The sequence below is a fragment of the Leptonotus elevatus genome, chromosome 16 (genome assembly GCF_054856555.1).
Source record: "Leptonotus elevatus isolate MCC_2025b chromosome 16, RoL_Lele_1.0, whole genome shotgun sequence".
NCBI lineage: Eukaryota > Metazoa > Chordata > Actinopteri > Syngnathiformes > Syngnathidae > Leptonotus > Leptonotus elevatus.
The window spans coordinates 11,242,748-11,255,326 of NC_141254.1; the positions used below are offsets into that span (position 1 = coordinate 11,242,748).

The 12,579-nt window shown below is 43.2% G+C and overlaps 1 protein-coding gene across 2 annotated transcripts in view; it reads right to left on the reverse strand.

Annotated features, from left to right (window-relative positions):
* fstl4 (follistatin-like 4) overlaps positions 1 to 12,579 on the reverse strand; it is a 124,139-nt gene that overhangs the window by 11,647 nt on the left and 99,913 nt on the right. For both annotated transcript variants that reach the window (XM_086098423.1, XM_086098424.1), the window contains exons 11-13: positions 4,716 to 4,882; positions 2,786 to 2,906; positions 1,799 to 1,960 (exon numbers count right to left, since the gene is read on the reverse strand). In XM_086098423.1, the coding sequence (XP_085954549.1) occupies positions 1,799 to 1,960; positions 2,786 to 2,906; positions 4,716 to 4,882 (450 nt within the window). The remainder of the gene's footprint in view (positions 1 to 1,798; positions 1,961 to 2,785; positions 2,907 to 4,715; positions 4,883 to 12,579) is intronic.

Genomic DNA, 12,579 nt, shown 5'->3' on the forward strand with positions numbered 1-12,579 from the left:
GCTACCCAATTTGAACCGCAAGTTAAACAGATGGCCAAAGCTAAGTTGTACAATTTATAGATTCTTTCATTACCTGTAAGCAATGCTTTTTGTACATCTGCTCAGTTTTTGTACAAAAACAAATCGCCATTCATTTGTTGGAATAAATGCACGTTAATCCGAAGCATTTCTTAAGTTGTGTATAAAGGTTGTAAACAGTATTCCACATTGCAAGCTTTTATTCACAACTCCAGGGAATAACTACACCGGTCTGCTCTGCAACACTCAGACAACATTGGCGTATTACATCCTGTTAAAAGTCAGACCTTCAAAATAAAATCAGGCCGTATAATATCATAGATACACCACATAATGGCTTATCTAAGACTCAAATGAGCACAAAATAGTTTGAGTTGACTGCTAAACAAACGACCATCAGGCTAAAGAAAGTGCAGTGAAACTGTCACTATACTATCATGCTTTTATTTTGACGGCCTGCTTTTTGACAGGATGTTATGCCAACTTGTCTGAGTGTTGTCGAGCCAACCGGGAGGCTTGTTCTTGCCTCGACTTGCTAATAAAAACCTGCAGTGTGATTGTTTTTATCTGCATGATCAATTTCAGCTGTAAAGCACTTTGTGACCTTTTGCCTGTAAAAGATGCTATACAAGTCAAATGTATTTACTTACTTACTTACTTGTGTCGGTTAAACCCTTTTGACATGACAGAAAATTCTAAGTAGGCTTAAAAGAAGAATTCAAGAAAGTCTTCAATTAAGCTTGAAGTGAGGTTAAATGTTCATTTATCCACTTCACTCGTCATTTATAGTTGTTTCTCACTGCTTTTGTTAAGCTATTCTCTATAAAATGTTGTTTTTTTGCTGGCTCTAGAATGAATCAATTGGAATTACATTCTTTCCTATGAGAATTATTGCTATGGATTTCATACTACTCAGTTTGAGTCCGATTTTCTGAAATAGATTCATCACGAAAATCCAACTAAAAAAGCAATGCCTAACAAGATTGAGAAATTCAATCATTTAAGTGGGCATTTTTGCTTCATTTTGGCTCGTCCAAAGTTGAACTTGTCCTTGAGAGTTTGTCTGATTGTTTTAGTCTTTCTTCCAGACTTTTACGTCATCAATCAAACACCGTTGAATAACACATTTGTCTCACCTAACAGCATCATGTCAAAAAGTGAGGCTTTCACGTAATTGTTAGCAACAGACACCTGGCAATTAGTGTCGAGCAGGCGGAACGTTAATTACAGTCGTTGACATTTCTCCATGTTTTTTTTTTATTATGAACCTGATAACAGCATGCGATCATTCGCACTGAAAAAAATGTTTTAATGACGTCTAAAGCGGTTATGTTTGAATTTTTCTGGCAACACTTTGAATTAAGCATTCATTAAATTAGTGTCTTTTTTAGTCTTAATTTGCAGGCTACGTGGCGTCGAGGGGTTTTAATTGAGCTTTTAATTCCGTATGACAAATGTCAATTTGTTCGGGACCCTGCGGGGATTTTGGGGGCTGCTACTGAGATCTAATTAATTTGTTTATTTTGTTGGACATTTAATTATAGAAATTTGAAGAGTTAAAAAAAAAGGATATTCCATACTAATGACAAGAATTGTTAGTTAAAAACTTTATGCAGTAAAAGAAGCAAAGAAAATAAAATAAGCTGAAAGGGAAGTTAAAATTGAACAAGGCCAGGGGGCTTATGAATAAAAAGTTGGCCATAAAGAGTTGACAGTGAATTCTGGTTGACTTCCCCCCCCCCCCCCCCCACGTCCCCCCGGAAAAGGAACCTGTGGTTACCTTTGAGAGAAAGTTGCTTGGCAGAGCGCGGCTGCAGCTCCACGCCGTTCTTTAGCCACAGAAGCTTGGGATCGGGGATGCCGTCGGCGCTGCAGTGCAGGCTGGCCGACACGCCGGGCTCTTGGGCCTGCGTCTCCGGGTACACCAGGATCACCGGAGGTACTGCAAGGCGCAAACAAGAGAGAGGAGGAGGAGGTGGGGGTGGGGGTAAGACCACCAGGCAAGGCGGAATTACTTTCACGGCGGCGCGGAATGGATTGGCGCGGCCAAGCGCTCGGGGGCGGCTTTATTGCGGCTGCTGCATGAAAAAGATGTTGGACTACTCGGCGGCGCCCGAGGGGGGAAACGCTGTGAGAGAATGTAGACGATGAATGACACTTCCAGCTTGCAAAAGCACCTTGAGAGCCTGACAAATTCCTTGCCTTCTTCTTTTTTTTTTATGGCTTTGGCATGTATGCAGGTCTACTGGAGGGATGTACGACTATCATAAGCAAAGAAGACAGTCCAACCAAAATGACCACAACACTTTTGGGAATACACCAAAAACGTCATCTCTGTTTCCTTCAAGATTTGAACGTGTGTTCATCTGACTTTTATTGACTGCTTTTATACTGCTTGTGAAAGCAAAGCATTTTAAAGTCCTTTTTTTTTTTCAACGTAGCTGTGACTGCAATGCAGAGACAAAGTGCTGCTGGAAATATTCAGCCTTCTGGGGAACTACCATGCGGACCTAAGTAAGGAAACAAGACCTTTGCAGTAATCAGTAAGGAAAGGAAACAAGGCAGCGAGGATGCAAGGGAGAAAAGGGACACGCATATAAGGGAAGCAAAGGTAGCAAAGGGGACACGTGAATAAGGACGCAAGGAAGGCAAAGAAAGAAGGAAGGAAGGTAATTAAGGAAAATGCAAACAAGGGAAGCAAAGGAAACAAGGACGTGTGACGTAAAAAACGTCGGGATTAGTGAATAAGAAAGTCGGCCTGACTGACCGTTGACCTGCAGCACGTGCGTCTGGCAGAGGTCCTCGTACCCGTAGGCATGGCAACTGTAGTTCCCCATGTGAATGGTCGTCACCTTGGTGATGTACAGCGAGCCGTCATCCCCAAAGTCCTTCAACACACATACGGCAAATAAAGCGGCCACAGGGAGGGAGGCTGCGACGAAGGACGGGGGGACCGGGGGGGGGGGGGGGGGGTAGCTGGAGAAGGATGGGACGTTGCCACCAAAGGGGGCCGAGGGAGGCGGGAGAAATCCGGGCAGCCTGATGGAACGTGGCGGGGTAGCGGCGGGATCACGGGACTATGAATCAACGCCCGGACGCCGTTTGGGAATTTGATCCTTGGTGCTGACAAATTGCAAGGGTTAAAAATATAACAGCCATTAGCTTGACGAATGGGGGCACTTGTTTGTTGCGGCGGCGCGCGCCTGGGGGGGCTGCGACACACATCTTAAGGGCGGATTAAGGCGTTACGATTTTTGTCTTCCGCCAAGTGGCATTTCCCACCTGTCTTTGTCACGTACTTGCTCGAGGGCGGTCAACGATTCTCACGTATGACATCAACAAAAATAAATAAATAAGAACAAATGCCTTGGCTGTACTAATATAATGACTCATGTATTACGTCCAATGGCGCGCCAACAGCAGCTGAAAAGCAGGAAGGCGCGACTGACTAAAATAAATAAATCAATCAATCAAGCTGTATATAAATATAGCACTAGGGGTGTAATGATAAATCGTAAAATTGGATATGATATAAAGATGGAATTAAACCCAATTGTTCCGACTGTATTGCAGCCCATATGACCATTATGTATACCGACTGTATATATACTTAAATTGATAAATTGTCGTTGCTGAATATGTCACATTATTGTGAATTCACATTCTCACAAAGACTTCAAAATGGCGGCCCCCATAAGCAGGTAGTTGCAATATATTTTTATCTTAATTGAAATAAACAGCAGCAATACGTATATTTAAAAAAAAAATCAGAAATGTTGGACTTTTTTTTGTTGACTTTGCTTTCAAGTACATTACGCAACAGGAGGTGTGGGTTAGCTGTTGCACACGGCCTGAAACGCAAACATTTCTTATCGCCTTATTTCTCCTGCCATCTGATTGGAAAGCAAATGTGATAAAAGCTGAATAAAGAACCGAAACGAGGGCAGACGGAATGCGCCTAATGCTTTTCCAAGCGATTCACTGAGGCTCGCTGGCATTGTGCGGCAAATGAAAATGCTGGATTCCAAATGGCACTCGGCATAATGGCATGTTAACCTTTTATTTCATCAAAATGTACTACAAGGCAAATTACAGTGGGCCCGTTATTTCTATCAAGGCTTTTGTGCGGCTAAGGACATTGGTTGTGGCCGGCAGACGTGTTTCAAATAATTAAATTCAAATTTGTTATCAAAGATTTTCTTCTTTTTGCCACACTGAAGCATTAAAGTGTCACCGGCGCATTTCCCCCCTCCTTCATGAGAAAAGAAAAGACACTTCATTCCACGTTTTTTGTTGTTGTTAATCATGTTGCTGCCACTTACATGCAAATCCAAATAGTTGCAGAGTAATGAAATCAAAATACATTATTCATTGCTTTTATAATGAATGGCAATTTGCCACATCGTACGTCCACTTGGCTTCCCGAGACGTCTCATGTTGTTAATACGCAGAACAACTCCGATTTAAGTCCAAATGTAGTGTATTCAAAATGTGTGCTGGAAAATATTCAACGGGAATTCTGTTTTCTCCCTCGAGCACAGATCAATTCTAAGATATTTATTGAACAAAACTCAAGGAACACATTTAAACCACAATTAAATGACTTTTTTTTGTTTCCCTTAAGTTGCTTTTTAATATACTGAAGATGAATGAATGAAAGCACTTATTTGAAGCTATAATAATATAAGGCAACTCACATTGATGTCCTCCAGGTCCAGGAAATTGAGAACCACACCGTTCCTCTTCCAGATGATGGGTGGCCGCAGGGTCCCCTGGATGGCGCAGGTCAGCACGGCGCTCAGACCCACCGTCACCGCCGAGACGCTGACCCGCTGGTCCTCTGCCAGGTTCAGCTGGACCACCTCTGCCAGAGGTGGGAAAGGGATGGTTCCGCCATTAGGGAGGAAATAATTGTATGAATGGGGAGAAGGGGGGGAATCATAGAAATGTGCTGATGCGGCAGAACAGCGAACGAGGCTTAATACATCTCCAGGGTCCGTCTCATTACTAGCGGAGCGAGGAGGATAAACAGCTGTCCCGGAGTGATTCTGCGCAGGAATAAAAAGAGCATGTGGCCAGGACTAAATATCATTCTTCTCATTAAGGCAAATTTATGTTCATCGGAACGATTGCGCATGATTCCTTTCACCTTTTGCGAGGAGAGCAGGAGTTATTATCCACTTTGGTCGACATTCATTGACCATTGTTCATTGGGGCCGCGTAGGGTGAGTGTTAGGTTTAGTGTCGAGTTTTCTTTAGGAAGTCTATACGGTATGTACAGGTTGTCCTAAAAGTCACTATACTGTACACTTCCTTTTGCCCATTTCATTCATCAGGTAGAATTCAGACAGACATGAGGCCATCAGCTTAGGCTTTGCACTTTTTATAAGCATGATTCCCTTTCCCATGGCTCGTCTATTGACACTGAGGCAGCATTGCAAAATTGTTAAGTGGCAGGAAAATGTTCTGTCTCCAACTGCGGTTCAGGTTCAATGTTTTCGATAATAGGATCTATTCTTGACAAGCCACACAGATGAAGAAAAAAACTCTAAGAGCAGGCATTCGTGCAAAACCAGGGAAAAGCTCATCTGGAGGACCGCACTGGAACTCGGTATTAACAAAAGCTCAATTCAGAGGATCCTTCAGTGAGCGATAAAGCTCTACTCGTACCGACTTCATACGTGGGATTTCCATCCACCCATTTTTATTCAAATTTTCAAGAAATGCAAAAATAAGACTGAATGGAAACGCTAGAAATTCATAAAAGGACCCAAAATTTGCCCCCCAAAATGTTTTTACGCTTGGAAGGGGTGGATTTTGAAGCGTATCGAAAAAAGTAAAATACTAATTTGGAAATAGGTTTTGCGAATAATAGCTGACAAGACAGGATACATGTCGCATGTTTTGACTGGATATTACGTCACACGTACGTTTGTAGTCACAAAGCAATGGCAGACGATAAAATAAGGTATGTTTGGGGGCGACGAAACTGAAATATTTTTGAAATTAATTATAGAAGCGAATATTAATGCTATTTTCGATTGAAAACAGCAAAGAAACACTACGGTTTATCAAGAATTGCAATCAAACTCATACGGTTAATCCCATCTCTAGTCCCCTCTCAATATTCGCAAAAGAAGAACAGATGGAAACGGGCATAAGTCGCATGTCCGTTTTGCGCATTTTCAGTAAATTAAAAACAATTCGATAGAAAATGGAAACCTGACTAATCTAATGTCTTCTACTTGAAGCTGTTGGCTTTGTGCAAACACCTGCTTTTCCTGTCTTAATTAATGCTGGGTCAAATCATGAAAAAGGAGGCGGGGAAAGAAGAAGCCTCGCTACATGCAGTTAGCCAAAGTATTTTTTTCTCTCAACCAGGTCCTGGAAAAAGTCTTTGCACAGCTAATTCATTGTCCACTCTTTCACATTAAGATTCGTTGTCTTAAGTTACTTCACAGTTTGTCTCTATCTGGGCTTCTCTGTTGGTTAGAATCACAGAGTTCGAGTTGGATTAGGTTTGGGGTATTGCCATTCAAGACTTTCCATTAGGAAAGCGACAGACCTGTGTTGTGTTCAGTGACAAGCAAGTCTGGATTCCTGGGTTGCAGCAATTACATTGAAGGCACAACTTAACAACGTGTGCTACTCAGGCTGCCCATGCAGGAAGTTATTGGCCTCAGCAGCATCGCCGTTCCTCTGCTTTCCCTTGTAGACGTAGCAAAGGGGGACAACAGAGTCATCGGATCGCCGCGTCAGTAATTCCTCCAGAGAACCGGTACGTGCTCCGCCTGCCATCGCTCTCACTTCATGCCAGGCGCGCTCACGCATTCCCGCCTCGGTCAATCGTTCGGCATTAGCGAGTCGCTTTGATTCTGACTCATGCTCGCGCTTTCACATCCTCCATCTCATCCGTTTCTTCGACATTGTAGTCCTTCCGCATTTCTCAACCAATTCAAACCATTCAACTTAAAAAGATGAATGCAATTCAGGACATTTTGGGAACTATTTTCCCCACATACCTCAAATTCCCACTTTCCCCAGCATTCCACCACATAAAAAATATTGAAGCAAATGAGACATTCTTTCCCTACAGATTTCAGTACATCATAGAAACAATTTTACATATTCCCATAATACCCACGTTCTCAAAATCTTCAACTATTTTGCGGACCCTCAAGCTACGACATGCAGACTTCAGTTTGAGAACTGAAGAGTTTGCTTCACTGCACACAATCCCTGCAGTTGGTAACTAGAAATGCTTCCTTTCTGTTTCTCTCTCTCTCTCTCTCCGTTAGCGCTCCTGATTGATTAGCGGAGCTCTCGGAGTCCCTGAATGGTCAATTACTGGCTTCTGTGCGACTGGGCTATTCCGGGAGAAAAGGGTGGGAAACTAACAGGGGCATCATTTTAAAGATAATGTCATGACATCCTTGCCCGGCCATGCGGAGCGACAGAGAGCGTCCGCCTGTGGATACGCAATTTGTCCCCTCGTTGTGTCAGAATGGGTTCAAGTCACGGGAGGAAGCCTTGAATAGCTTGACAACAGGCTCTTCAGTTTATTTATCCTGCTGCATGTACAGCAAGAGCTGGACACCAGAGTAGATGCTAGTTAGCTAACCACCAACCCTTACCCGGCCTGACCCTAACCTTAACCCAAACCTTTCACTGGTGGAAAATCTGGAATTCCCTAAAGTCCTCAAGGTCCCGTTTAAAGGTGTGCTTACAGCTCATCTCTCATTTGGCAGCAGGAGAATCAATTTATTAAAGTGATGCTCTCGCTCTCTTGTAAACGTGACACAAAATCTCTGACAATCTTGATAATCCTTCATCTTTACCGTGAGGATCGCTAACCCCCGAATCTCCACTACACTCAGCCTCTTTCTGACAGGTGCAGCTAAGTGGTCTTTCATGTTCGTGTGAGGGGAGGGCCGGGTAAGAGATATAAAAGCCTACAGTCGTTGTCAGAGGGGGGTTTCACCTGACCCAAGGGTCGGAATCTGTAGCGAGAGTGGGAAGTTTACAGTATACCGGCAGCATTTTTTATGAGTTGGAGGCCTTTTCTTTTATGTCGCCCCCTAGCAGACTGATTGCCCCGGGCTATGTTCACCAACGGGGCTGGGATAAAATCTCTGTCCACATGATAACGCGTTTGTGAGCTGTCGCGAGCACGCCCAAGCAACAGGTGGTGCTACGACTGCTTATCTCAAGGCCACTGTAGCCAAGGGTGAGGTAGCAAGAGACATACTGAAAGGATACAATTTGAAAAGACAAAAAAAAAAGGCCCGATTGCAGAGCCAGTACGGTTGGTAAAAACTGGAATAAACCCTAACCTCAATTTGAACCCAAACCTACGCAAAACTACCCCCAAATCCAAACTTTATATTATGATGTTTATCCCAACACTACTCTTTTTCGTAACCCCAACACAAATCCTAAACCGAATTTTATAACTACAACCCTAATTCCAATTGGTCAGCAGACGTAAGGACATCCTCCAGGCAACCTCTGCTTTCCCATCAACCTCCACACCTTCTGCCCTAGACCTAATTCCTCCTCGCTCTTTTTTTAGCTTCCTGTAAGCACTCCCCCCTACCAGGTTGGAATCTGTGCGCCGCCTGTAATCCTCACCCTGATCAAAACGTGCCCTCATCCTACTGAATATGGAGGAGCTGCAACCAAAGGAGCTACGAGGCGTCCGTTAAGAAAGCTGCAAGCTGACAAATACTCACTTGTCTTTCCTCTCGACTCTTTTCGCCAGGCGTTCTATAAGAGCCCACTTCCTTCGTTTTCAATACCATACTTTAGTCGAGACATAACTGCACTACTAAAACTGAGCCATCTGGCCAACTCGCTGACAATCCACAGCGAGCAGATGTTTTCCTTGAAGGGAACAAAAGTTCCCCTGAGAGTTTTGTAGGGAAATATGACTTTCTCTGCTGTGATGGCAAAATAAATGTTTTAACAGTTGACAGTATTGCTCCAGAACAAAATTTACAACAGTTTGTTAGGATTCACATTGACTAACATTGTCAAGGATATCAAGCAGAGGTGGGAGACTGGGAAATACTTGAAAGTTGTCACTTTTAGGACTTGGGATTTGCAAGGCTAAAACGCGACTAGTGAAGTAAGCTCCATTAACTTGACAGTTTATTTTACTGGTAGCTGTTCAAACATTAACAAAGCTTCATGTTCGTCGTGCGTTCAATGGAGAAGACAGTAAAGTAACAAAAAATACTGAGACTGGTACAACTGTGATTGGGAATGTGCAAGTACAGTCATATAGTGCAAAATCATTCATCGGTCACTATAAAACCAACAAAGACGGTTAAGCTACGTTAACAGTTTATGATTTGACTCGACTTGTTTGAAATTGAGTGCGACTCGACTTGACTTGCTGATTGTTTGTTTGACACAGCAACTTGGGACTTGCTTGAAACTTATGATGTACTCCCACCTCTGGTACCAAAGGTACTCATTTGTACCGTACCATATTTTGGCACCCTTGTGTTGGTGTCCGTGTACCTAGTGGGTGGTGATTGATGGACAGACTGAATGGCCTTCTAAAGGCAGACAAAATGCCAAGAAGAAAGGACACCTCATGCCTGATTTGATTAAATGCACCGAAGGTTAAGTTGGGTACAACACTCCCTTGGTAGGGAAGCAATGAGAACGCAAAATTATTAACGATATGAAGACCGCAATAGAAGAAAGGCTATCAGGGTCAAAGTAAAGCCTTGCGAGTCCCTGCACGGATTTGCATGTCTGCGGCTAATTAGACACAAAACGTTGGCGGAAAGGGAAAAAAAGACGAGCGGCAAAGGGAGCAGGCTCGGGTGGGATTACTCTCCATGTAATGACGGGAGATAGCGGAAGATTTGTCCGCAGACGAGCGCATCGCCCGCCGGGAGGTCAGAACGATGATTTTACATGATCCCAGGCTCGCATTTCCCATCGTCAAGTGCAATTTGTCTTCAAGTAGATCATGTCGAAGCTGATATTAATCACTTTGGCGTGTCTCGAGCTAGGATTAAAGCCGACTCTCAATTAAGGTCCTAAATTTAGACCAGACTTTGAACTAAAGACTAAGTTGGACATGAAATAAATTGTCTTTTTCAAAAAATTATCACGCTCATTATGACAGGACACATTCAAAGCAATTAGCTCTTCTGTGAAATGCACAGGTCTTTTCTGGTAAGGGATTTTGGCTAATTCCAGGGTCCTTCCTAAGAACGTCCTCGAGAACGCACTTCTTAAGAAATCTCTTTGTAAATTGGAAAGTCTGTGTACTTGTGAACTTCCCCCTGACACTGACGTATTTCCGTGATAGCAGCACAAAATGCATCTTGGGATATTTTCCCAGCCAAGTCTTCACAAGTATCAACCCATGCATCCTTGACTTAAGTAAGCAGACAAGAGCAACATCTGTTGCGTTGTTGGTTTTTGTGTACTATCAATTGGAAAGGGACTTGGAACGCGATCACAAGGACATAAGAACAAGAACGGCACATGTGAAACGGCATTTCTGATTGCTACCGATGCGAAATTACAATACGTTTTCGTCATAGGGTGGAGCGTTGACATTGGTGTGATATCTTGTATCTTTCAAAGTGTATTTTTTATTTTTATTTTACTTAAAAATGCATGATATCTTGCAGCACTCAAAAATTTTACCATTTAAAAGTGTGACAACTTTTCACTGAATTATTTTAATTTTTTTTGTTAATTCAATATGCAAAGTGGAATATGGACAAAGTCTAGTAACTGATGCATGTTTAACATTATTTTTTTTAGACCATCCAGTGGGCCAATAAAAACAAGCAACAGGCTGCAAATGTGATGCCCCCCCCCCCCCCCCCCCCCCCGGAAATAAATGTAGCTACATATGTTCTATAGTTCGCGAATGGGCTGGGGTCGACCGTAAATCCATATCATCCGTACAAAGAGCAGAAGAAACCCTTCTCGTAAGGTCAGGTAATGCCTTCTACCTCTCCTTGCGTTGAGGTAGACTCTGCGTGTTTGAGTGTATAAATCCCGCACGGCAGCGCTGCACAGTGGCTGCACAATAAGTGTATTGCCGCCATAAAACAAATTGATGGCCGCTGAGGTTTGGCGCTTGTGTTTCTTCATTCAGCCGCGCAGTAAATTATTGCTTCCTTGCCCCGCCTGTGCTCATCTCCGCCTTACATAAAGACTCCGGTGTTCCATCTGCCTGCAGTATGTGCGCACTGGAGAGGGGGGTAGGATGGGGATGGTGGTGGTCTATAACGTTGTCTTCCTGCACCCCTAATTGTTGATCATGCACTTCCTTTACCGCAACTCTTCTTTATGTTTCCTCTCCTGCTCGGGGGAATGGCGTGTTGCACTAAATAAATGATTCAGATATTAAATAGACAGGCAGCAGTTGCCATGGCAACCGGGCCCAGCAATTCCTTTGCAATTGTATTGCGAGCAGGCAGCCGGACCAACGCCGCATAGAAGGAATTCCGATGTTTATTATTGTGACTGTAGACTCGCAGCGTTTTTTTGGGACAAAGTAAGACCAGCCCAAGTCTCTTTTCCACTACATGGTACCTACTCGTCTCTACTTGCTAATATGGCACATTTCCACTGTCTAAAACAAGTGCTTTTTGAAAGTAGCTATAGTGGCTAGATGTCGCTGTTAGGGAGGCGTTCGTCAGGGAAACGTTTAAGGCAGGTTTATTTAGTATACAGTACCATAAACAATTCTAAATGACATAAAATCATATATAAAATTCCAGATGGAATACAAATTTTATATTCCCCAATAATTGTGTCGAATAAGGCAACATTCCGCAGGGGGGAAAAATTTCAGGGTAAATTCACGTAAATAAAACAAGGCACTTGCGGCAATGTCAAGTATCAGAAAACTTTTGTCCACATAAAGCGTTCCATTTCCTCACTCTGGCCGTAATTCTCCTCCCTCTGCCGTCTTCTGCCCCTGCGCTCGAGTGATTAATTAGTCAAATGTGCCTCCGCTGCAGCGTAGCTTCCACCGTGGCGTAATTCCACCCTTAGACGGGAGTAAACAAGCACGGGAAAAAGGAGAAAACAACGGCAACGTGAGGAAAAAGTCATCCTAATTAAGAGGCTTGCCCGGCTCTTTATAATGGGGAAGTTGGGGAAGTGGCATGCAAAGTCGTTGAAATAAAGTCAGCTGCATTAAAATTCACCACCATCCCTCACTGCTCTGCAGAATCCTCCGGATGCAGACCGTACTTACACTTCGGAATAAATGAAAAAATGTCATGGAAAGGTTCAAGTATGCAACAACCACGGGGGCATATTAGGGCCACGTATAAATATATTTTTTTAGAGGGCTGGGGCAATATTCAGAGAAAAAACACTCGCACCACTTAATAAAGTGGCAGATTTGCGAGAAAAAAACTCAGAAACTTACGAGAAATACACGTAGCGTAGCTATAGTATAATCATGTGAGGATTCGTTGGTGATTAATGGGACACTGTTTATAAAATGAAAAGGCAGAATGCAGACGGATTCATTCTTAAACTTAAACTTTACTCATAATTCACGACAGC